General features: G+C 38.8%; 2 protein-coding genes across 3 annotated transcripts; one reads left to right on the top strand and one right to left on the bottom strand.

Annotated features, from left to right (window-relative positions):
* Positions 1-30: 30 nt before the first annotated feature.
* LOC134797342 (uncharacterized) lies at positions 31-997 on the top strand. Its single transcript, XM_063769564.1, has 2 exons — positions 31-192; positions 559-997. Exons 1-2 carry the CDS (start codon positions 68-70, stop codon positions 995-997), a joined length of 564 nt encoding a protein of 187 aa, XP_063625634.1. The 5' UTR covers positions 31-67.
* Positions 998-4463: 3466 nt separating this feature from the next.
* LOC134797751 (outer mitochondrial transmembrane helix translocase-like) lies at positions 4464-24963 on the bottom strand. 2 transcript variants are annotated; one of them, XM_063770112.1, is made up of 9 exons: positions 24619-24963; positions 22448-22556; positions 21195-21339; positions 20002-20169; positions 18286-18414; positions 17617-17756; positions 15894-16025; positions 9491-9646; positions 4464-8664 (listed from the first exon to the last, which is right to left on the bottom strand). In XM_063770112.1, exons 1-8 carry the CDS (start codon positions 24789-24791, stop codon positions 9491-9493), a joined length of 1152 nt encoding a protein of 383 aa, XP_063626182.1. In that variant the 5' UTR covers positions 24792-24963; the 3' UTR covers positions 4464-8664. The 2 variants fall into 2 exon arrangements, with proteins under 2 accessions (XP_063626182.1, XP_063626183.1); XM_063770113.1 differs by having other exon boundaries at positions 22448-22544.
* Between the last annotated feature and the right edge of the window lie 1021 nt (positions 24964-25984).

Below are 25984 nucleotides of genomic sequence, written 5' to 3'. Positions count from 1 at the left end.
ACACCGGTACTTACAGATTAGCTTGGCCATCCTGCTATATTCCGCGTCCTTGGTGCTCGGTCACGGCATGGTGTTGAACCCGCCAGGTCGCGCAACCGCTTGGCGATTTGGCTTCAAAACTCCCACCAACTATGATGACAACGGCCTGAATTGTGGAGGGGTAGGGACGCAGTGGAATCGCAATGGGGGCAAGTGAGTACCTTTTTTTGACGGTTTGGGAATTATTTATTTATTTTATTTAGAAATTTAAATCAGACAACAAGGTCCATAGGTACTACAAATACCTTATAGACTAACATACATACATAACAAACATTTTATAAACTTAAAACTAAACACTATTTAGGCGACTAAACGCCTAACGCGCACATTATGCCCTCTGGATTTGAGGTGGGCCCATTTTGGGGAGGTATTTGGAAATCTCACCTTCCTGCACTTTCTACTGAGAAAGATGGGAGGAGCCTACCCACTATCTCTAAACCGGCTTTGTGCCGTTTAGGGAGACATCCTGGGAACACCAAAACTCTGCCACGACGTAAAAATTCCAATTTATTTCAGATGCGGACTCTGCGGCGACCCATACAACAAGCCAACCCCTCGGCGTTACGAGTACAACGGCAGAGACTATCGCGGGGTCATCGTCGCCAAATACTCGTACTTCCCTGGTTCTATCATCCAAATCACAACTAGACTAACCGCTTACCACAAAGGCTTTTGGGAGTTCAGACTGTGTACTGACCACACGAACAACACCCAAGAATGCTTTGACAGGCTTCTAGAGCTCGAGAGCGGTGGAACTAAATATTACCCTATGAAAGGTAGCACCACTTACACTGTGAACTATAAGCTGCCTGCTTTGACGTGTGACCATTGCGTGTTGCAATGGAGATATGTGGCCGGGAATAGTTGGGGGTGGTGCCCCGATGGAACTGGGAAACTGGGGTGTGGCCCGCAAGAAGAGTTTAGGGGATGCTCTGATATAGCTATCTTGCCTTAAGAGACGAGGCTGTGCATCCGCTATAGTCGGCGTAGGGCCTGTAATGATTATATTTATTTAAAATTTATCTACTAAACTTAAATTTTTAATTTTGTACATTAAACTTATTATTTGTAAGAATAAGTTTCATTAAAAACTTTTTGATCTTGACGACGACGTCGACGAAAACTAACGTGAAAATCAGCCATATCAATATTAAAACAGTTCACTCAAGTCACGTTTATTAAGAGCGCTATTACATTTCGGCGTTGAGCGAGTTTAGGTATTTTACGCGCTGCGGCAGGCCGTGCGAGCTCAGTACGCCGATCCCTTCTACCACACTCGCACTACAATGATGGATTAAACATTCTTGATCCTTCGCGAAGCATATTGAAATCAACCATAACAACACTAACTGTACTTAACTTTTAAAGTTCTAAAACTGTTATTTGGTAAGTACGAAAATACTAAATGCAGTGCAAATGTACATAGGGGCTGTTCATAAATTACGTCATCTATTTTTGACGATTTTTGACCCCCCCACCCCTCAAATCATCCAAAAATCAAGCTTCGGATGAATCTGTTTCCTCCTACGTCATGTTACCATCATCCGATGTCCAGACCCCCCCACTCCTCCCATTTGAAACGACGTAATTTATGAATAGCCCCATACTTGTACTTATGAAGGTATATTACTCGAAAGAAATTATAGGTACCTACTCGCTTATTTACATGTTTCGTCATTGCATTTGGTACCTATAGGTTGTAAAGTTTGTATCAACGAGGGTTTAAAAACGAACTGGTACTGAGGATCTGATGATGATTAAGGTGGTCACGGATACCAATCAACCATGTAGTAACATGATTAGGCTCATTTGATTCGTCTCAACAAGATCTTTGACACTGAAGATACACAGGGTCTGATGATGGAGCTTGAAGGTGGCCACGGGTACCAGTCTATCATGTAACTAAACAACTTCGTGTTTGGGCTCGTTTGATTCGTCTCAACAAGATCTTTGACACAAGACAGTACTCAGGGTCTGATGATGGAGCTGGAAGGTACCATTACCAATCAACCCTGCAACTAAACCACATCGTGTTTAGGATCGTTTGATTCGTCTCAACAAGATCTTTGACACTAGGTGATACTCAGAGTCTGATGATGGAGCTGGAAGGTGGTCACCGGTACCAATCAACCATGCAACTAAACCATTTCGTGTTTAGGCTCGTTTTATTCGTTTCAACAAGATCTTTGACACAAGATAGTACTCAGGGTCTGATGTTGGAGCCGGAAGGTGGCGACGGGTACCTGTCTGTCATCATCAGCTCCATCATCAGACCCTGAGTAGTATCTTGTGTCAAACATCTTATTGCGACGAATCAAACGAGCCCAAACACGAAGTGGTTCAGTTACATGGTAGACTGGTACCCGTGGCCACAGTCCAGCTCCATCATCAGACCCTGAGTACTAACTTGTGTCAAAGATCTTGTTGCGAAGAAACGAACGAAGCCAAACACGAAGTGGTTTAGTTGCATGGTTGATTGGTACCGGTGACCACCTTCCGGATCCATCATCAGACCCTCAGTACTACCTTGTGTCAAAGATCTTGTTGCGACAAATCAAACGAGCCCAAACACGAAGTGGTTCAGTTACATGGTAGACTGGTACCCGTGGCCACAGTCCAGCTCCATCATCAGACCCTGAGTACTAACTTGTGTCAAAGATCTTGTTGCGACGAATCGAACGAAGCCAAACACGAAGTAGTTTAGTTGCATGGTTGATTGGTACCGGTCACCACCTTCCGGATCCATCATCAGACCCTCAGTACTACCTTGTGTCAAAGATCTTGTTGCGACAAATCAAACGAGCCCAAACACGAAGTGGTTCAGTTACACGGTAGACTGGTACCCGTGGCCACCTTCCAGCTCCATCATCAGATCCTGAGTACTATCTTGTGTCCAAGGTCTTGTTGAGACGAATCAAACGAGCCTAAACACGAAGTGGTTTAGTTGCATGGTTGATTGGTACCGGTGACCACCTTCCGGCTCCAACATCAGACCCTGAGTACTATCTTGTGTCAAAGATCTTATAGAAACGAATAAAACGAGCCTAAACACGAAGTGGTTTAGTGGCATGGTTGATTGGTACCGGTGACCACCTGCCGGCTCCATCATCAGACCCTGAGTACTATCTTGTGTCAAAGATCTTGTTGAGACGAATCAAACGAGCCTAAACACGAAGTGGTTTAGTTGCATGGTTGATTGGTACCGGTGACCACCTTCCGGCTCCATCATCAGACCCTGAGTATTATCTTGTGCCAAAGATCTTGTTGAGACGAATCAAACGAGCCCAAACACGAAGTGGTTTAGTTGCATGGTTGATTGGTACCGGTGACCACCTTCCGGCTCCATCATCAGACCCTGAGTACTATCTTGTGTCAAAGATCTTGTTGAGATGAATAAAACGAGCCTAAACACGAAGTGGTTTAGTTGCATGGTTGATTGGTACCGGTGACCACCTTCCGGCTCCATCATCAGACCCTGAGTACTATCTTGAGTCAAATAAATACATATAGAATGTCAGGTCGTTTCAAATATTTTGAATCCTGTCCGGTAGTTTATTAAACTGTACCATTATAAATTATAATACTATAAAAACGGTGCTAGGATCAAAGTCTCTCGTTGCGGTTTACACGCACACAGTATAGCGTTTTACACGGCGCCCGCCGCACACAATGATAAAAAACCTCGTCGTCGCCGTTGAAAATGTGCGGAGCCGACCGACACACGTCCTGCCTCTACAAGCTCTGCCGCGGCACTGAGCTGGCGCAGCGCGCGTCATCGGTAATATAGAGTAGTTTTCAAAAAATTGCCAAAAAATTATAGTAGAATTTCATAAACACTAATGTATACCAACAGTATAAGCAAACGTTGCAGATTGCTTGAGTATGAAAATGACTTCGATATTAAGTAGATTTTCGTAGGAATTGACACTTGTTTCGGAGAGAAAATCGAGTTCGTTTTACTTTGATTTTCTCTTTCTCAAAGGTATGTAGGAAAAATATAGTTTGATATGCCTAAAGTACAGGGTATTAGTAATACAAAATAGCCAGGTTTAGCAGAGTAAAATTCTCAACATTTCCAAATAAGAGCTCGCCATTCAGTGCTTCACGGGGTTTTTCGGAAACGACCATCAGAAAAAAAATCATTACTAATTTAATAAGTCCTTTTTCTAATATTTACAACGATATTTATAAAGATAAGAAGACGCTTTTACTGGAACAAGTACTCATTGTTTCTAATAATGAGCGCAAAGTCCTGAATTTCGTCGACTAGTATCATCAATTTTGCATTATTTCGACTTTTCTTGTAAGAGCGCTCTTAAATCGAATAGTTGTTCGAATTATTTCGTTTCATAAAGCCCTTCGCGTTGTCTCACCGACGCAGATCTCATTTAAGATTTCAAGTATTTAATAATGAAAACATATTTTCCAATCATAATTGCTTTTATTTACACAATAAATATTTGCGCACAAATCAACGATAACAAAGATTGTTATTTCACTACATTTGAGAAGTGGTCACATATTTTACACTATTTTATGATTCCTACACCTTACTCCTATTGGCTTTTTGTGGCAAACGCACAGCGCGATAAAAAGGTGAACATTCGTAGGCCCAAATATTAATATTATTTGACATTAATAACTGCTAAATATTTAATACACCCCATAGGTGCCAGCCGAGCGCTGCAATCGTGTACATAGCCAATAATTCGTAACATGTAACTTTGTAGATAACCAATTACAGAAAGCTCATTTCGAACCATCATATTGGTCAACATGATGTATGTGTTTGACACAATAATTTAGTTTTAACATACAATAGGTATTTTTGTAGATTCAGGGTGTTCAAATTATACTTAAAACAAATAATTAAAAATAGCCAATCACAAGTAGCTCACGATTGAAATACGAATAAAAAGCAAAGGAATGCTTTTATTGAGCAACATATAGTTGATTTTTCAGTGAGATTTTGAGTAAGTGACGTTATTCTTTTATGTTTAAGAATTGCATGATTATTTGAAAAAAAAAACAATATCTGAATTTGGCTGACAAAAACCCATAGTCTAATAAAACATGGTCTTCTCTTCCCAGAGTAACACAAGCCTACCTCAAGATAAAATTGCCACTTTATATAGCGCTATCGCATATTATCATATAGCGCTGTCGCATGATGACATAGGCTTGTGTCAGTCACGTGACCACGAAAAGACGGGAAGAGAGTACCATGCGGAGTATATTATTATACCATGCAAAAACCCTTTGATTTTACATACCTACATGACAATAGTGGACTCCCACATTGGTACAGTCAGCAGCAGAAGTTGCTAAGCGGGCGAGGTGTTCAAAATGATCTTGACCCGACTTTATTGTTAAGAGAATAAGAGCGTGTCAAGGTATTTTTGAACACCTCGCCCGCTGAGCAACTTTTGTTGCTGACTGTACGGCATTCTTAGTCTAATAGGGCAACTAATAAAAACATTTCATATATAAATGAACAATTTGCATTATACAAAATTGTGCAACTCGTCAATTAAAATTATGCTTTCAAACCATTTAAATAACTTAACAATTTCAAAGCACAGCCTTCACCCCTATAATATTGCGACTTTAATAATCCTTTTTAGGTACACAGTATTAGGTGTATTCGGGTAATTTCGAATACATACTTGATTACGTCGGATAATTCCGAAAATTACTCATAATTCCATCATGTTAAAGTTCATTCTTGGAACTATCCGAATACACCTAACCTCGGTATTAAAAAAAATCGTAATATTTTATTTCACTACAAAAGTATAAATAAAATGCACACAATATACAAGAAAGCTTATATACAAAAGATGGCTTGAATATGACCGTTTTAACCCCCGACGCAAAAAGACGGTGTGATAAGTATGTTTGACGCCAATGTCTGTCTGCCTGTGGCATGTAGCTCTCAAACGGAAGGACCAATTTCGATGCGGCAAGACATTGCTTTACTCGAAATGTTGAAAAACCGTCATATACAAGTTAGTAAATCCACATGCCTTTACATTTTCAATTTAAATTCATGGCAACATTGGCAAACGTTAAAACAAGAACCCTGACAACATTACAAGTGACAAATTCAAACGCTGGATTAGGTAACAAAAGTAGAGTTAGACCAAGAAAATACTGCAACGATTTTGATAGTATACTCAGTGCAAGTGTTATTTATACAGCATAATTTCATAAAAAATTGACGTTATTTTAACTAACAAGCTCTCACTTACAAAAATAATTCGATAAACACTGCCTGCAGCGTAACTGAAAGTTTCAAGCGTATTTTTACAGTTTCAATTTAAATTTACCCACAACAAAGCTTATATACAATATAACTCAGAGTAACACTTTAATTTAGGTAAAACTTCTTTAAATTTAACTTGTTATAATTTTAACAATTTATATTTTCAATTTGTCAGGTCACTTTAGTTGATATTTATTATTTTAAACTGTTTAATAAATAGGTGGGTAATATTATCCCTTTATATTTTAAAATATAATGCACTTTATTAACCAGTAAATATATTTTTCTTGTTGAGTTATACAAAAACCCTTTGTTATCTTGGAATCTATTAAAGTTCCGTATTTCCAATTTGGCTACGGGAACTTAAAATGTTAAAATAGTAAATCATGTGTGTTACAATATAGATTTAATTTAAATGTACTTATTATACATAATATCTGTATATATATTTCAAACTTTTATACAAAAAACATAATACATAGACATATTTTAGTACAAGTAACTCTAACGAAAAGAAATACATTCAAAATGCCCATTCCTAAAGTATTGTCTGATTTAAAAACTCTAAGCTAGCAATAAGTTAACACATATCAAGCCAAAATGCACCTAAGTAACACATAGTAAGGTTCATTTCAGCACAAACCTTTGATTCAAAGCTAAACTAATCTAAAATCTAAAATTATTGCTGGAAGCGTATATACAAAAGTGTAAAAGCTGACTTGGCTTTCAATTGAATTTCTACTTTAAATATAAGATGATAAGGTCCAAAATATTATGCTGTAGTGCTAGCACATTTTAGAATATAGAGCATTTTTCAAAAAAGTCACCTATCTTATTTATAGCTTTTTCCATCCCATAAGGAACAAAAAGGATCCCAAATTGTTCATATTAAAACTTTCCTTTGTGTTACCGCCATACAAACTGTATGGAATTATGGTAACACTATATGAAATAAATATTGGGACATTATTTTTTGCTATTAGGATCGAAACAGCCTGTGATTTTGAGAAGAAATAACATAAAATTCACTGGATATTTCACAATTCAAGAAAGGAGCAATTTTAAGTAATGCTCTGAAATGAACTAACTACCTAATGTGGTCTGAACTACACTGAACTAGAATAGCATCAAATGGCGCGACGGTAACCCAGTTACAAAAACTTTCACAAGATTCATCGTCGTTAAAATTACCTTATGAAAGTTTATTCAAAAGGGTGTTATTTATTTATCTACATAATATCTATGGTTAATCACTGGTAACTTTTTAAAATCACCAAAATTCCAATGAATAATGGCTTGGCGTCCAAAGACCTAACAATTATCATTACAAAAAGCTACAACTTTGATATTGCTAAATATTATTGCACAAAAATCGCCAAATAGCTCACACTATTGCTAAAGACAATCATAGAGATACTGTAATATTCATTATAAAATGAATACATGATGCCTAAAGTCTTGTAAATAGACGCCAAGCCACTATTATATCTATGCTACCAAGTTTTTTTTTCTGAACTAATAATATTCATAATTGTCAGTATTATCACTGATACATACAGCTTTCAATACACAAATTATGTCAAAATGACACTTCTATTTTGTAATATGAACTATTTTATCTGCTATTGACTTTTAATTTTATTAGTTCACAACATATCGGAAATATAACGACAACACTACTCACAAATATGAACGTCCTGCGAATAAAGCTGTGTTTTGGGCAATCTTGAGCTTGCCCTTAGTGTATTGGGGGTATAAAAACACATGTTTATGACGTCACTACAAAATGTCTACAAATCCTACTACGTTAGCAACTTTTTATAACCACATAATCGTCATTGAAGCACATAATATTATATAATATAACTTACTTTATGTGCTTTACAGTCAAGTTCAAATGATAAAAATCATGACAATAGTTATTTTTCGATATTATTCGGACTTATATTAACATTCCTTTCAAGTTGTCCCCATCATTGCCATATTTAACTCATGATTTCTCACACTGCGTGGCTAATAACTTATCGCTGTGGATAAAAAACGATATCACTCAAGTGCTTACAGTCACGGTCTTCTCATATTTCACTGGATTAAGAAAATGTAAACATTTATGACCTTGACAAATCTTATCGGCACTAGATCATTTTATCCATGGTGGTAAGTGATAAAAACTCTCCCATCATTAACACATGACGCTGTTATTAAAAATATGGCTTCAGGATTGTGTTAGTATAACTACATAAATACCTGTTAACAAAACTCACTCCGTTCAAGTTAACTTCACAGTTAGAAGCCTCTATGTCTAATCTAATATTCACAGTTGACAGCAGCCAGCAAAATACAGTGCGAGTCGAGTTCTGAAAAAAAAATGAAAGTTGGCATTTAGAAGCAAGGATCTTTTTTCTTGAGTACTTTTCTGCTTATTTTTCCCTTTCAATGAAGCGATGTGTGATAGTTATTATTATATTGAATGTGGAAAAAAATTAAAAAGCTCAGGGCGCGATTGTATTGAGCGAGTAAAAACGTGTTTTCAATTTATTTTTTAAAGATACCTTACTTACGCCGATGCAAGGGTGCAGCGGCTTACACTGAACTTGGTTTCTTTTAGCTTGTTTAAAGACAGTCGAAGGTCCTATTTAGTAATAGAGCATACTATGTATGTAAAATAATCTAGTCCAAATCTATCTGTATGCTAGGGGGCAGCGCCCCACACTGGATCTTGGCTTCCTAGAGTTCAGTGCGGGGCAGACGGAAATTCGCCATAGTTACAGGGTGGATTGTATGATAACATTCGAGTACTCACCTAGTCCACATCTATCCGCATACTGGGGGGCAGCGCCCCATAATGGACCTGGGCTTCATATACTTGGTACGGAATGAGCCAAGGTCCTACATAGTTACTAAGCGGTCCCTTTACAAAATATTAATGAAAATACGAGTTCTTACCTAGTCCAACTCTATCTCTAGGCAGCACCCCGCACTGGATCTGGCTTCCTTAAGGTGACAGTCCATTTCCAACGACAGCAGCACTACCACAGCAGGTGGTAGTGCTGCTGTCGTTGGAAATGGACTGTCACCTTAAGGAACCTGTTAACCTTAACCTTAGTAAGGTACAATCGAAGGTCATTTATTGTGATGAGGCTATTGAAAATGAGGTAAATGTGAAAATAATCTAAATGTTACCTAGTCCAGCTCTATCCGCATAGTAGGCGGCAGCGCGCCGCACTGGATCTTGGCCTCCTTGAGCTTGGCGAGGGAGAGGCGCAGGTCCTCCATGGTGATCGGCCGAATTGCGTCGTGGTATTCAGAGTCCGAGTCTTCCTCGCCTTTGCCGGATTTCTGTGGATGACAAGTTTTGTATAATATAATGTCACGTGTAAGATAGCACATTAACCCAAAGGCATCCCAAATAATTCAAATTTTTGGTCCCTAAGTTCTGTGTTTTTAATCCAGATACTAAAATGACTTGTACTACCCATTCTATCTAGTAAATTTGACTATCTAGTATATAAAAAGTTTAATTCTAGTTAAAAATATACAAAAAGCGGCCAAGTGCGAGTCGGACTCGCCCATGAAGGGTTCCGTAGCAGCAAGTAACATAATAAAATTGCGGTTTACGATTTATGACGTATTAAAAAAACTACTTACTAGATCTCGTTCAAACCAATTTTCGGTGGAAGTTTAGTCACAGAATACAACTATTTACCAAGTTTCAACAGTATAGTTCTTATAGATTCGGAAAAAAGTGGCTGTGACATACGGACGGACAGACAGACAGACATGACGAATCCATAAGGGTTCCGTTTAATGCCATTTGGCTAAGGAACCCTAAAAATTTAACTATACTTGGTCAAGCAGATCTTGTCAGTAGAAAAAGGCGGCAAATTTGAAAAATATAGGCGCGAAGGGATATCGTCTCATAGAAAATTTGAATTTCGCTTTCGCAATTTACTACTGACAAGATTTGCTTGACCATCTATATGTTTATAGTTTTTCCTCGACAAAGATTTCCTATTACAGCATAGTCTCTGGACATCGTATTAGTGCACCTGTGGGCTTCACGCAAATATTTTTTTATACAAACACGGGGCTTTAATTAAAATGAAAAGCTTGATATGTACTCAATAATTCAAAGTTGCAGACTTGCAACAGAGACTTGAACGCGAACGGTCCTTGTCTTTCAAGAGTCGGAGGATTTTTCATTTCATAGCATGTAAAGTGCAAAACAAGGTAACAAATACTGCCAGAAGTATTTAACTACTTTATAGTTTCGATACAACGAGGAAATGCCGCCAGCATCCTTGGTACCGTAATTAATTAGTTTAGTTTAATTTAATTGTATACCTAAGTACATTATGTTACATAGGGAAGAGCGGTGTTACCCAACACGGGCATATTTTTGCTTACAGGGTAGCTCCATCCCTTGCATCATATTTTATGTGTATTTTTAGAAAATAATAATTTTGTAATAAAAAGCGGTGGTGGCCGAGTGGATATGACGCCCGACTTTCAATCCGGAGGTCGCGGGTTCAAATCCTGGCTCGTACCAATGAGTTTTTCGGAATTTATGTACGAAATATAATTTGATATTTACCACTAGCTTTTCGGTGAAGGAAAACATCGTGAGGAAACCTGCATACATCTGCGAAGAAATTCAAAGGTGTATGTGAAGTCCCCAATCCGCATTGGGCTAGCGTGGGGACTATAGCCCGAGCCCTCTTGCGCATGAGAGGAGGCCTGTGCCCAGCAGTGGGACGTATATAGGCTGAATTATTATTTATTATTATTATAATAATTTTGTATTTGTATTTTTGTACCATCAGCCTAAAAGTGCATGGCGACTTTATCAATGAATTCATTCATAATTTTGCAGCTCACTGTACAATGCCTCAAGGGCCTATTTTAGATTTAAGCTAGTTATTAATTTAGTTTAGTATTTGTACTGTAGTACACTTTTCAAAATTAGATGATTTATTTGTCGAAATGTTTTGTAAAATTATTTAATGTCTATAGTTCGTTTTTTTTAGCATTAGAAATAAGGTAAACAATCTTGATGTGTCTTTTTATTGAAAAACACGTTTTAAAAATAAGTCGCGGCAAATATGTAACAATTATGAATCTAATACGATCATTTATATTCTTCTGCTTTCATAAGTAATAGTTACCGATTTTTCAAAAGCATTTTTCAATTAAAAGACATGTCAACATCGCTTACCTTCTTTCTAATGCTAAAAAAACGAACTATAGTCATTATACGTTTATACAAAACTAGATGAAAACCCGGCTTCGCTCGGGTAAAATAAATAATAGTAATAGGTAATACTCATTTTGAATTAAGTAATTATTTACTTTTAGACTTCATACCTTCATCAAGGCGGTTACAAACCTATCTCATCTCAGAAAACTTTAAATCCGTAACATACAATCATAACTCGAAAAATTTACTATTCCGATATATCTAAAAACAAATATGTAATTAAAAAAACCTAATCCGCTTTTCTGGTAGCAGTTCGGTTCTGTAAGGGTCGCAGTTCTAACCTAACTTACTTCTGGTTGCAGTTTGGTTCTATAAGGATCACAGTTCTAACCTGACCCACTTTTCTGGTCGCAGATCGGTTCTGTGAAGGCCGCATTTATAACCTAGCCCACTTTCCAATTTCAAAAGAGGGAACCCTTTTGTACCTACCCTTCATGGCACTAAAGTGAAAGTATGGAAATTATCACTACTATTTCATTCTTTAATATTAATGCCTATCCGTTAATATTAAATTTCGTTTACAAAAAAAAACTGATTAAGTGCGAGTCGGACTCACCCATCAAGAACGGAACACTTTTTAATATTTGTTGTTATAGCGGCAACAGAAATACATCATGTGTGAAAATTTCAACTGTCTAGCTATCACGGTTCATGAGATACAGGCTGGTGACAGAGGGACAGTGGAGTAAACTGAAATAAAGGTTCCGTCACACCGGCGCGATTTCAGAGCCGGGCCTGAACGTTTTATATGAAAAAGCGGCGCGCCCCGCTCACGCGCCGCACGCGAAACGCGCCTGTGTGACGGAGCCTGAAATGTCAAACCGGGCAAGTGCTCGCGCACGAAGGGTTCCATACTTTTTAGTATTTGTTGTTATAGCGGTAACAGAAATACATCATCTGTGAAAATTTCAACTGCCTAGGCCTATCACGGTTCATGAGATACAGCCTGTTGACAGACAGACAGACAGACAGACAGACAGACAGACAGACAGACAGACGGACAATGAAGTAAAACTGAAATAAATGTCATATACCTACTAAGAAAAACCGGCCAAGTGCGAGTCGGAATCGCTAATAGGTTCCCGTTTTTTAGTTACCCTTCAGGTACGGAACCCTAGTATGAGTGTAATAGATTTGTAACCGGTCAGCAATGTGAGTCCCTTGGAGAAGCAGAGGTCTAGTCTAAACCCCCACTTACCATCGGCATTAACAGCCTTGTATTCTTGTTTGCCACCAACATGTCATATTAAAACATATTAATAAAAATTTACTCGGTCAACAATGTGAGTCCCTTGGAGAAGCAGAGGTCTAATCTAAACTCCCACTTACCATCGGCATTAACAGCCTTGTATTCTTGTTTGCCACCAACATGTCATATTAAAACATATTAATAAAAATTTACTCGGTCAACAATGTGAGTCCCTTGGAGAAGCAGAGGTCTAATCTAAACTCCCACTTACCATCGGCATTAACAGCCTTGTATTCTTGTTTGCCACCAACATGCCATGTTAAAACATATTAATAAAAATTTACTCGGTCAGCAATGTGAGTCCCTTGGAGAAGCAGAGGTCTAGTCTAAACTCCCACTTACCATCGGCATTAACAGCCTTGTATGCTTGTTTGCCACCAACATGTCATATTAAAACATATTAATAAAAATTTACTCATTTCATCAGTCATATCCAGCCTAGCATTGCATTGGCCCCGCTTAAATATTTCTTTAATTTGTTTTTAGTATTTGTTGTTATAGCGGCAACAGAAATACATCATTTGTGAAAATTGAAACTGTCTAGTTAATCTAGTTATCACGGTTCATGAGATCTTGAGATACAGCCTGGTGACAGACAGACGGACAGCAGAGTCTTAATATTTAATAGGGTCCCGTTTTTACCCTATGGGTACGCAACCCTAAAAAGTGACCAAGGCCTCCAGTGCCCTAGGCTGGAATCAAAGCAGCGTCCTCTGCTATTGCAGCAGGTGCCTGTGCCATTCTGCCACCGGGCCACCCACGGCGGCATAGGTCGAATTTTTCCAAGGATACTTATGCACTACTTACTGAAGGTTTATGGAGCCTCGCCATCCCTAAGCCTAAATTAAATATTTTCTGAAAATAATTTGTTTTGATCTAATAACATATTGGAGTCCTCGTAATAGGGGTCCCGTTTTTACCCTTTGGCTACAGAACCCTAAAAATCAACCTTGTTTTGGTACTATGTACTATGCTTCACTATGACTCTGAAATTTTAGCAGGAATTAATATTTTTTTTTGTTGTCACCTAGGGGCTATTCATAAATTACGTCATTTCAAATTAGGGGGGGGGGGGTCTGGACATCGGATGACGGTAGCATGAAGTAGGAGGAAATGGGGTCATTTAAGCATGATTTTTGGATGATTATAGGGGGGGGGGGGGTCAAAAATCGTCAAAAATCGATGACGTAATTTATGGACAGCCCCCTATCAAATTAGAATAGAATAGAATAGAATAGCCTTTATTGACCAAAAAATTAAATTTCAGCACATATTACATTTAAATAAATTCACATTTCATTTATATCAATTAGTTTCAATATTTTTTCCTTAGTAACTTTATTAAATAATTTTTATGTCATTGCTTTTTAATAATTATTTCAGTCTGCCTTCTTGGCATAGGCCTCCCCCAGCTCTCTCCACAGCTCTCTATCCCTTGCCGTCCCTATCCAATTAGGTCCCGCATGCTTCTTTATGTCATCCGACCACCTCATTATTGGTCTCCCTTCTCTCCTTTTTCCATCTCTAGGATACCATTCCGCTTCCTCTCTATCCCACTTATCTTTACCTTCCCTTGCCATATGTCCAGCCCAACCTGTTGCAGTCAAAAGTGTGAACTGGCCAAAGAACTTTTAACCGACAAAAACAGGCAAAACTGCTTTGACTGAGCATGTTGGTCAAAAGTAGTTTTACCTGAAAATCATACCTATTTCTGGCAGCAGTTTCGTTTTTAGGGCGTAGCAAAAAAAAAATAACCCTAACCTACCTATCTCTGGGAACAGTTTAGTTTTTTGGGCGTAGCAAAAAAATAACCCTAACCTACCTATCTCTGCGAGTACTTTTGACTGATAGTAACAGTCACAACACAATTACTATTAACCAATGATTTTCAGGTATAACTACTTTTGACCAACATGCTCAGTCAAAAGCAGTTTTGCCTGTTTTTGTCGGTTAAAAGTTCTTTTGACCAGTTCACACTTTTGACTGCGACATATATACTATCTATATATCTTATTATATTTAATCTTATATTCAACTTACATTGACTCCGGAGATAACTTATTAGCTTTATGCAGTTGACTTTCCAATTCACCGATACACCTCAAATTTGATTCATAGTCTAAAGCACAGTTATTAAATATGTCCACAATACACTGTAGCTTTTTGCACTGTTTCACACTGGCAATGTACTTAATCAGAGTGTGTTACAGTCAGCTGGCACTTAACTCAAAGTTTCTTTGAACAACGTCATTTTCATCTCGCTCACTTATTAGTTTATCACAGCTGCTTCAAGGTTGCTTTCACTTGCATTTCCAGGTAGCTAGTAGTGCCTTGACATGTAAGAATATTTGGAATCATTCTGAAATATTAAAATACAACTGAGAGACCGATGTTTATACTAAACACAATACACCCATGGAACGCTTTGAAGTTCAAATCTCGTTACGTTACGATGGCGTTTGCACTTTGCACTATGTTCGGTGACTATTTTTTATTGTTAACACACACAATACACTATTTAACAGGTTTTTATCACGTCTGGAGTACCGGATAAAGTATTTTCGAATAACAGCCGTCGTTGACGTCTAGGCAGTGTTGCTATCGTCTTAAAAGCCGTAACAGACTATCGCACGTTCTGGCTTAAAAACAAATTTATGTAATAATTATACCGGTATACATATCCATATGAAACGAAACTTAATGCAAATAATAACCATTATACATACCGGAAAGTCATCAAATAAACAGTAATATTCGTCTTGCTTTTTATTAAAAAAAATACGACCAACCTAACTTGTAAGCATGTTTGCAGTTTCTAAACGCAACGCATAGCTGTCAAATGTCAACCAACAAATTGAGCCTTTAGTATTGTTTGTCGAAATTTTTTCACTTTTAAATGCAAAATACGCGACAATACGAATTTTGCGGATATATGTTGTCGATTCAAAAGTGTTATTTTTTTACGCTCTTTTGTTTGAGCATAATTTAATTTGTTTCTACCGTCAAAGCCGCTCGCGTTTATATATAAAGATAATACATACATGTTGTATCACCTTATAGTTTTATATGTTATAACATACCTCAGCTTCATCCTTCGCCATCTCTTCTCTGGCTAGATCCCGGACTCTATAGACGGCGGCCTGACGACACAGCTCATGGAGGTCGGAGCCGGAGAAACCTTCCGTCGCTGCAGCTAGGCGGCGGAAGTCGATCTGAAGACAAAATAAATGGTTACACATTATTAACACATTAAGGGCCAAGAACCCGACTGTCGGGTACACTGTTCGTAGCGACTACGCGCTACATACGGCGAAACCGTGGCTACGCGCTACTAGCGTTCCCCATAGCACTTAGTGGCAATGAATGTGTTAAAATTAGTCACTGTGTAAGCTATATGTCGAGAATCCCTATGTCTGTCATTTTGAAAAACATCCAAAAACTGAATCGATAATAAAGATGGGCCGAATATGGATTTTTCCGAATACGAATATTCAGCCAACAGGGCTAAAACTGCCTAAAACGCTGAAAACAAATTCATTCACCTCCGCAGTCTGCACTCATAACGTGTTTCTGACCCTTCTCCCGACCGACCGGGATTGTTTATGAAAAGAAACGGAAGCATCTCAGACAGTCAGCAGCAGAAGTTGCTAAGCGGGCGAGGAGTTCAAAATGATCTTGACGCGAGTTTAATACTAAGAGAATAAGAGCGTGTCAAGGTAATTTTGAACGCCTCGCCCGCTTAGCAACTTCTGCTGCTGACTGTGCAAAATGTTGCGTTAATGTCTAACCTGATCGCGAAGTGCATCCGCGCTAACTAGCGGACACCCTTAAAAAATGTTTATTCGGTAAATATTCGGCAGTTAGAACCGGCCGAATACTAACATTGAAAAATGCTGAATATGCCGAATACCGAATAATTACCGAATACTCGGCCCATCTCTAATCGATAACAATACAACATATTACAAAGTTCTACTTTACATTTTCCAGATAGTTGAAATTCGACTTTATGTCACTATGACAATGTTCAAATTTCAGTTTGATAAAAGTGAAAAATAGAACCCTGTAATATTGGGTCAGCGATATAATTATCGAACCTGCTTACAAAAAATTCAAGATAATCGGTTGAGAGAAATACGACCAAAGTACAGCCGGACATACGAATATGAAAGAATTTTTGCCCAAGCGACGGAGACGCTTATTGTAACGGTATATACTCACAGAGGGCGCCACTGGTTCATCACGAAGGATCAACTTGAGAATTGTCTCCCGCTGGGATTCATTCGGCATTGGCACGTGGAAGGCGGCCGGCATGCGACGTTGGATGGCCTTGTCTATGTCTAAGTCTTGTGGTCAGTGGTATATACTCACAGAGGGCGCCACTGGTTCATCTCGTAGGATCAACTTGAGAATTGTTTCCCGCTGGGATTGATTCGGCAGTGGCACGTGGAAGGCAGCGGGCATGCGACGTTGGATGGCCTTGTCTAAGTCTTATGGTCAGTGGTATATACTCACAGAGGGCGCCACTGGTTCATCTCGTAGGATCAACTTGAGAATTGTCTCCCGCTGGGATTGATTCGGCAGTGGCACGTGGAAGGCAGCGGGCATGCGACGTTGGATGGCCTTGTCTAAGTCTTATGGTCAGTGGTATATACTCACAGAGGGCGCCACTGGTTCATCTCGTAGGATCAACTTGAGAATTGTCTCCCGCTGGGATTGATTCGGCAGTGGCACGTGGAAGGCAGCGGGCATGCGACGTTGGATGGCCTTGTCTAAGTCTTATGGTCGGTGGTATATACTCACAGAGGGCGCCACTGGTTCATCTCGAAGGATCAACTTGAGGATCGTCTCCCGCTGGGATTCATTCGGCATTGGCACGTGGAAGGCAGCCGGCATGCGACGCTGAATGGCCTTGTCTAAATCCTGTGGTCGGTTGGTCGCCCCTGAAAACATGTGATCAAGTTAAATTAAATAGTCTACGGGCCTGGAAAGGCTGAGGTAAATGTCTGATTGAGAAAGGCAATTCAAACACAGCTTCTATTTAAAAAAATAGTGCCGAATTATCTCAGTATCAGTTTGTAGTGACCTGATGGTCGTATTTTTTCAATAGATTTCAAAAAGGAGGAGGTTCACAATATGTCGAGATTCGGTAGCTTTTTTTATCCGGGGTGAATTGGGATGGCTGGGGTGAATAGGGATTTGTTGTTTTTCTTGTTGATAGGTTGAATTTCTCAATAACTACACACACAAATTGTATCGCACAAAAACATCTATAATTTTCAATCGAATGATACAATTTGATTTTTAAAGAAATTGTCAGGTATATCACATTTTAAACTTTGTCCCTAATCACCCCAGCCATCCCTATTCACCCACGTGGACGGTATGTTCCCTTATTTCTCTAAATCTTCTGGACTCATTTGGAAAATTCATTTCTGTATGTGGTTCATAAGTCGCATGGAAGAGACTTACCCATGATGATGACAGTGCAGTTGTTGTCAGTGATAAGTCCGTCCCAGAGCGACATGAACTGGGTTTTCATCATGGCCGTCGCCTCGTGGTCGTGCTGCGTGCGAGTACGGAGGAACGACTCTATCTCATCTGTGAACAACATTTAAAATCAGATATTAATGCATCATGGGCACCTTTGCACCGGGAACGGCGGGGAGCGGTTTTGTCTTTTTAAATTTATAGTTTTAATTTTTATTCGTAAGCTTTAGTTGTAATTTAATTTGCAATTTATATCCTTTTTTTACAAGCTTTTATTTACTTTCACCTGACCGTTGTCTGTCTTAATCAAATCTTGCAAGTTAAATTTGATCCACTTCCCGGTTTCCGATTGAGCTGGAATTTTGCATGCATGTATAAATCGGATGACAATGCAATATTATGGTACCATCGAGCTGATCTGATGATGGAGACAGGAGGTGGCCATAGGAACTCTGCAATGAATGAAACAACGCAACCTAATTGTCTTAGGGGTTTTTAGAATTGTCTCGATGAGTATTAGTTGTCTGTCTTAAGAAAAGTACAGTCGGCGATAAAATCTTATACCAAAAATGAAATTTTTGCCAAAAACTTTTTTGTTTTACCAAATAAATCTCGATATTAATGTTAAAATTCATTCAAACATTCATTCCTACGTTGATATTCATTCTAGAAATTCACACCCTATTGGAATGGATGGCAAAAAACGCCAAAAAAATCACGTTCAATTTGTTGTTATAGCGGCAACAGAAATACATCATCTGTGAAAATTTTAACTGCCTAGCTATCACGGTTTACCTATATGAGATACAGCCTGGTGACAGAGAGACAGACGGACGGTCAGACGGCTAGACGGACAGCGGAGTCTTAGTAATAGGGTCCCGTGTTTACCCTTTGGGTACGGAACCCTAAAAACGATGCAAGGTTGCAGTTTGACAGCAAGGCTGAAGACGGCGGCGGCCAGTTTCTGCGTCTCGCGTACCACTTGTCGGTTAGCAGCGACACGTCAAGATTGATGAAGCTCATGTTGGCTTCTCTGCTGCTCTAACAATACTGGATATTTGTACACCTTATAACAATTACATAAGGTCTAATTTCCTACCTATAAAGACGATGCAAGGTTTCAGTTTGACAGCAAGGCTGAACACGGCAGCGGCCAGTTTCTGCGTCTCGCCGTACCACTTGTCGGTTAGCAGCGATACGTCGAGGTGATGAAGTTCATGTTGGCTTCCTTCGCTACTCTAACAATGCTGGATAATTGTACACCTTATTAAAATTATATAAGGTCTATTTTCCTACCTATAAAGACGATGCAAGGCTGCAGTTTGACGGCAAGACTGAAGACGGTGGCGGCCAGTTTCTGCGTCTCGCCGTACCACTTGTCGGTTAGCAGCGACACGTCAAGATTGATGAAGCTCATGTTGGCTTCTTTGCTGCTCTAACAATGCTGGATAACTATCCACCTTATTACAATAACATACGGTATAATTTCCTACCTATAAAGACGATGCAAGGTTGCAGTTTGAGAGCAAGGTTGAAGACAGCGGCGGCCAGTTTCTGCGTCTCGCCGTACCACTTGTCGGTTAGCAGCGACACGTCAAGGTTGATGAAACTCATATTGGCTTCTTTGGCTGCTATAGCATTGTGAAATGCTGAATATTTGTACACCTTATCACAATTACATAAGGTCTAATTTCCTACCTATAAAGACGATGCAAGGTTGCAGTTTGACGGCAAGGCTGAAGACGGCGGCGGCCAGTTTCTGCGTCTCGCCGTACCACTTGTCGGTTAGCAGCGACACGTCGAGGTTGATGAAACTCATGTTGGCCTCCTTTGCCGTGGCTTTGGCTATAAGGGTCTTGCCGCATCCTAGGATGAAATAATAAGTGTTTAAAAAAAACCGGACAAGTGCGAGTCGGACTCGCCCACCGAGGGTTCCGTACTTTTTAGTATTTGTTGTTATAGCAGCAACAGAAATACATCATCTGTGAAAATTTCAACTGCCTAGCTATCACGGTTCATGAGATACAGCCTGGTGACAGACGGACGGACGGACGGACAACGGAGTCTTAGTAAGGTCCTATTTTTACCTTTTGGGTACGGAACCCTAAAAATGGTTTTCTTTTTATATACAAGTATTGCAAAAAAAAACAAGATTTTAACATTTGAGTAGATTCTTTTTAAAAGGGCTTATTTCTTACCACCATACAAAAATAAGCCCTTTTGAAACGACAACTCCTCATTTATTGTGCAAGTAGGCCTCCCCCTCAAGAGTTCGATTTTTATTGTAAATTCCACCTTAGCGTCGAAATGACATCAACTACGGTTGACTCTTCTTCTAAAACGTTCGCCGACCCCTGCCCTATCTATGTCAAGCATCGGCAAACCGCGGCTCGCGAGTCGCATGCGGCTCTTTGAAGGTGCTACAATTGCTGCTTAAGCCACACAAAAAATTTACACGAGTTCTTAGACCACTCACGTATTTTAAGTCAAAAAACGCTGAACGCTACGCTGCGCTTTTTTGAGCGTTTTTCGACTTAAAATACGACGACGATACGACTTAATCGATGACCCGTTCTTCAACGCACTCGCGGAAGTTTTGTTATTAAAGTTCTTAGACCACTGACACACGTGGCTCTTTGACTGGTTTTTGATGCTTTTGGCACTTTTTCTAAAATGTTTGCCAACCCCTGCCCTATATGACATGATTTACCCATGCGTGAATCTATAGGTAATTTTTCCGCAAGCCCCTAGACTTAAAGTACCATCGCCCCCACTGTTAACTGTCTATCAGTGGACCTTATTACAAAGGCATAAGGTCCACTGATGGACAGTTAACTTCGTTGCTGTTTGTACCTTTTACGTCCAGGGGTAAGCAGATCGGATAGGCATACCTGGTGGTCCATGGAGCAGTACCCCCTTAGGGGGCTGCGTGAGGCGGCTGTCAGCGAACAGATCTCGCTTCTGAATGGGCAGGATCACAGTCTCCCGGAGCTCTTGGATCAGGACGTCCAGGCCCGCGATATCCTTCCAGTTCACCTGCAATGATAAAATAAATTTACTTTATTGACACATAAACAACAAAAACAAGTATGTAAAACATAAAAAAAACACTTAAAATAAAACTTGTAAATAAAAAATTTGGCCTAAGTCGTAGTCGCTGTAGGGTGCCCAGAAGGCTGGTCGCATTGCCCCGTTGGATGGCAAAAGATAAAAGTAATATTGATTATATGTAGTTTGTTTCGATCGTTTTTAACAACCTTGTTACCATACAATGTATAGTCTGTCAAACGACTTTGTCTGTTCTGAGACGATAACCTACATTTTTGTAATTTGCCGCTATTTCTACAAACGGAAATGACTTGACAGACTATATGTGGACATTTAGAGCCAACTTCTTTGGGTAATTTTACAATAATACATTTTCCAAATGTACTTTTACGTGTCTTTGTCTGTGGATACATGTTTTAAGCATCTATCACATCGCTTTTAGACGCCGAATGGTGTGGTGTGGTCACTTCCATAAGAACACTATGCTATGTATAACTTCTTGCGCTTTTTACGCGGTGTAGCTCAATTTGGATGCGGTGCGTCAGCGTATTTTGAGCAATGTTGGCAATCCTTCAAGACTTATTTTTCTCAATATCTTTTATGATAACTCGGTTAGCCATATTAGTTAACTTCCGGATTATTGATAACTCATAATAAGGTCAGAGGGGCTACCGCGAAAACCGAAATTCGCAAATTGCAGGGATCTTTCTCTTTTACTCCAATGAAGGCGTAATTAGAGTGACAGAGAAAAATGCCCGCAATTTGCGAACTTCGATTTTCGCGGTTATAGCCCTGCATTATTCCAACCTAGAACTGTATACTTACGGGCAGATAGTTTATTAAAAGTATACCCTCAGTCTTATGAAATAAACCAGTGTTTGTCTAGCACAGGGGTCGGCAAACCGCGGCTCGCGAGCCGCATGCGGCTCTTTGAAGGTACAATTGCGGCTCTTTAAGCCACACAAAAGATTTACACTTGAGAGTTCTTAGACCACTGAAAACAACACTTGTGGCTCTTTAAGCTACATATTATTATGTTGCTGTGTTGGCTCTTTTTCTAAATAATTTGCGGTGGTAATAATATAGTCTTACTCACATTAATCTCATCAGGAACCACCAGTTGCGAGGCGATGATCATCTCGTGGTCGCTGAGCTTGTCCAACTGGAGTGCGTGCTTGCTGCCGAGCCCCGCTCTGGAAGACACCCTTAAATGCACGGACTGTATAGTGGCCATTCATACAGATACATAGATTTAAAATATATATAATGAAAAAAGATTGAACAAATTTAAGATTATGATATTTTCATGATAAATAGATGGTTATAGCTTCTCTAGAAGAATCAGTTTCATAAGATAAAAAAAAGCTAATACATTTAAAAAAAATGTCTAATAAGTATATGAAATATTAAAAGTTGTATATGTGGTTACAATTAATAGTAAAGTATACCAATATGATATATAATTATTAAACTGATTAAAATAAAAACATGGAATTTCATCCCTTAGGGATCATCCATTAATTACGTCACACGAATTTCTAGGTTTTTTGACCCCTCCCCCCCTCCTTGTCACACTTGGTCACATTTTGCAAATCCCTCCCCACCTGGTGTGACGTCACATTTTAGGCAATTTTGTTTGCAACGAAATCAGTAATAGTAACTCGGCATTATTCTTTTTAATGAAAAAATATTTTTGGTAAAAGAAATATTAGTAATTTTATAACACAAAACCAATTAGGAACGAAAATTACTTCCATAAACTCATTATTTAACTGTACAGCGAATAAAAAAATATAAATTAATTTCGGTTACTGATGAAGTTAAAGTGACGTCACAATGTTTGTGACTCCCCCCTCCCCCATGTCACAACATGTCACATTTTCTTGACCCCTCCCTCCCCCTAAACGTGTGACGTAATTAATGGATGACCCCTTACCAGGAGGTAATATGATTTGCACAGGATATATTATATTTCTACAGACTCAGCCATGCAGCACTTGGTAAATTAAAAACATGAGCATATACACCATAATATTAGTGACAGTAGTATTCATACATAATAGTTAAGGGGTTAGATTTTTTTAATAACACAATACATACATGCTTGAACAAATAGCCACATACAGTGTTAATAAGTCATTATATGAATAGATTGGTACTCATAAATATTACATAATGCAGACACTAGATCAGCTTAAAGATGTAAGTATAATATTTCATTGAAAACTCAGAGGGCATTTTAAAAACTCCTGTAACATGTAATACATTGCAAAGCCTCTATTCAAATCTCTATTCAAGTTACAAATCTTATACCTTTAAACCATTTTTGAGTTTTTATGTTTTCCGAGCAAAGCTCGGTCTCCCATTGGTCTCTAGTATCATCGGTCTATAATATGGCCTATGAAGGTTACTCTTTCAGTAATTATACTTATCCACTTGACCGTCCGACGATAGCATAGTATCCGAAAAAAATATGCTCTTAACCGTCCGCGGGAACCTTACTATCCAAAGGGGTGGAAGAAAGAATTGATTTCAGAGCCATCTAACGGAATATTTCGGCATTATTTCCTAATTCTCTTGATGGGACAACGTAGCCTAACAAAATAGTTAGCTCTAAAAAAATTTAGATGGCAGTGTAATTATAATTTTTGTAGAAAATTGTGAATGCGCTGCGCGGGGTGTGCGTCGCTAAAAAAACCCAGACGGTTGACAGGAAAACAGTCTCGCGGGCCGGACGGTTGAGTGGTTATGATAAATACAATTTTGGTCATAATATATTACTGATGATTACAAGGAAATTAATAAAACTCTCCAGCAAAATACTACCTCATACTCATAAGAGTATGATTTACTAAGCTAACTAAACCAATTGAATTAGTTGATAATACAGCAGTTTCATGGGTTAGAAAACTCAATGAGGCACTTAAATAGGTATTACAATGAATTGCATAATCCATTCATAAGAAAACAAAATTATTATATGCATTCTGTAATGTTTGTTATGTATGACAATACAAACTTTGACCTAATTCATAAAATGGCATGAACGTGTTTAACAGAATTTTGGAGGGAAAATTCATATTGGTATCTGATGAGAAACATGGTATAAAAACAGATGTAAATAACATTTTTAATCCGTAACCAAAAATAAAATATCCAATGCAACATGCATTAGGTGAGCAGTTATTAGTTCTGAAATTATTAGAAAAATGACGAAAGCACGATGGAATTTAAAAAACTGTCTGGTATTCCCCGATCGATACATACTTGCGTAACTGTTCCCGTGCACGCTCCTCAGCCTTCTTCCGGCTCTTGGACGTCGGGTCTATCTGGTTGACTAGCCATTTGATAGAGAAATAAGTGACGGCAGACACGAAGCAGACCCGTATTGCCATTTGGAACACATCGGTTCGGGTAAATGCAGAGCCTTCCACCATCATGCCTTTTAAATATCTAACACTTTGTAACTGAAAAAATACGGAGCTGGTGCCCTATTGGCGGTGCTTTTCGAGTTACACGAGTAAAATATTTTATTTTGTTCACTAAAATTCCTTCAAATCACGCTTTTTGTGATTTTTGAGTGATAGACAAACTAGACAAGAAACATTCCGTTTCCAACCAACAACCAGTGGCGAGAAACTCTCTTACTACGAACAAACGTATAGCAAAGATATTTGTCATAATTAGTTCAGCGGCGTGGCATTGGCGGCAGCACTGTTGAAATGCCAACTTGACATTATGCGTATACGAGCGGCAACCATTTTGAAATACAAAATTTACATAATTCGTGTGCAAATTTTGCAAAATAATAACAGTTTTCTAAAGTTGAGTTTGCTTCTCCTGAGTTTTGTGGTGATTTGAAACAGAAACCCGTACCTACTGTTGTAAAATAGTACAATGGCCGGCAAAAACCGATATTGTGAAATATGCGGTGTCTGAGAAATCACTCGAGGAGGATTCTTTGCCAAATTTCTCAAGGATGAACAGCGGTAAGTCTACAAGTTCCGAAATACAACTACCAGGGAACAAATCAAATTATTTTATTAAACATTTTGATTTATCAGCCGCGTAACAAGCTAAAGACCGACCGAGACGCCGGTTCGAATCCGGTCTCCGCCACTCCGTAATAGGAGGAACAAGCACGTATTGCTCGCCCTAAATGTTATTTATTTAATAAAATACAGAGGTATTCTTAAAAATAGTCATAGCCCAGCAAAACTCAACAATGAGTTTGACTGTGGGGTCATCAGTCTCTAAGTTATCAAAGTTGTTGGTCAAATACTTTCCAGGCATTCAAAGATGACGTCTATTTCAATTTATAAATTCCTAAAAATGTTATTTGCTACTTATGCAGTGTATTATTTGAATTTGCTATGTTTGCTACCTATAAGTCTCTTCTAATAGTTAGGGCACAGGGTACTTATTAGACCGACACAACGCACGTTGTTTTATCATCATCGAATCTCTATAATCTCCATTTCTTTTTCAAATATGACCTTTTATTACTATAAAAGCTTACGTGTTATTCAATTTCATATTTTTGTTATCTGAAAGTAGTCCTGCATGAACCCAAATGTCGCAATCACTTTAAAGCACATACTTACTACTACTATCTTCCTCTTATGTTTGCAAT

This window comes from Cydia splendana, chromosome 15 (assembly GCF_910591565.1).
Source record: "Cydia splendana chromosome 15, ilCydSple1.2, whole genome shotgun sequence".
Taxonomy (NCBI): domain Eukaryota; kingdom Metazoa; phylum Arthropoda; class Insecta; order Lepidoptera; family Tortricidae; genus Cydia; species Cydia splendana.
The sequence above is the reverse complement of the archived record's forward strand: the minus strand, read 5'-3'. Positions and strand labels throughout refer to the sequence as shown.

Bases quoted from the DNA above. Each gene is read 5' to 3' on its own strand.
- LOC134797342 (XM_063769564.1), top strand. From the start codon at position 68: ATGGTGTTGAACCCGCCAGGTCGCGCAACCGCTTGGCGATTTGGCTTC. The intron at 193-558 runs GTGAGTACCTTT...AATTTATTTCAG, and splicing joins TGGAATCGCAATGGGGGCAA to ATGCGGACTCTGCGGCGACC.
- LOC134797751 (XM_063770112.1), bottom strand. From the start codon at position 24,791: ATGATGGTGGAAGGCTCTGCATTTACCCGAACCGATGTGTTCCAAATG. The intron at 22,557-24,618 runs GTATGTATCGAT...CGTGCATTTAAG, and splicing joins GCACGGGAACAGTTACGCAA to GGTGTCTTCCAGAGCGGGGC. The intron at 17,757-18,285 runs GTAAGTCTCTTC...ACATGTTTTCAG, and splicing joins CTGCACTGTCATCATCATGG to GGGCGACCAACCGACCACAG.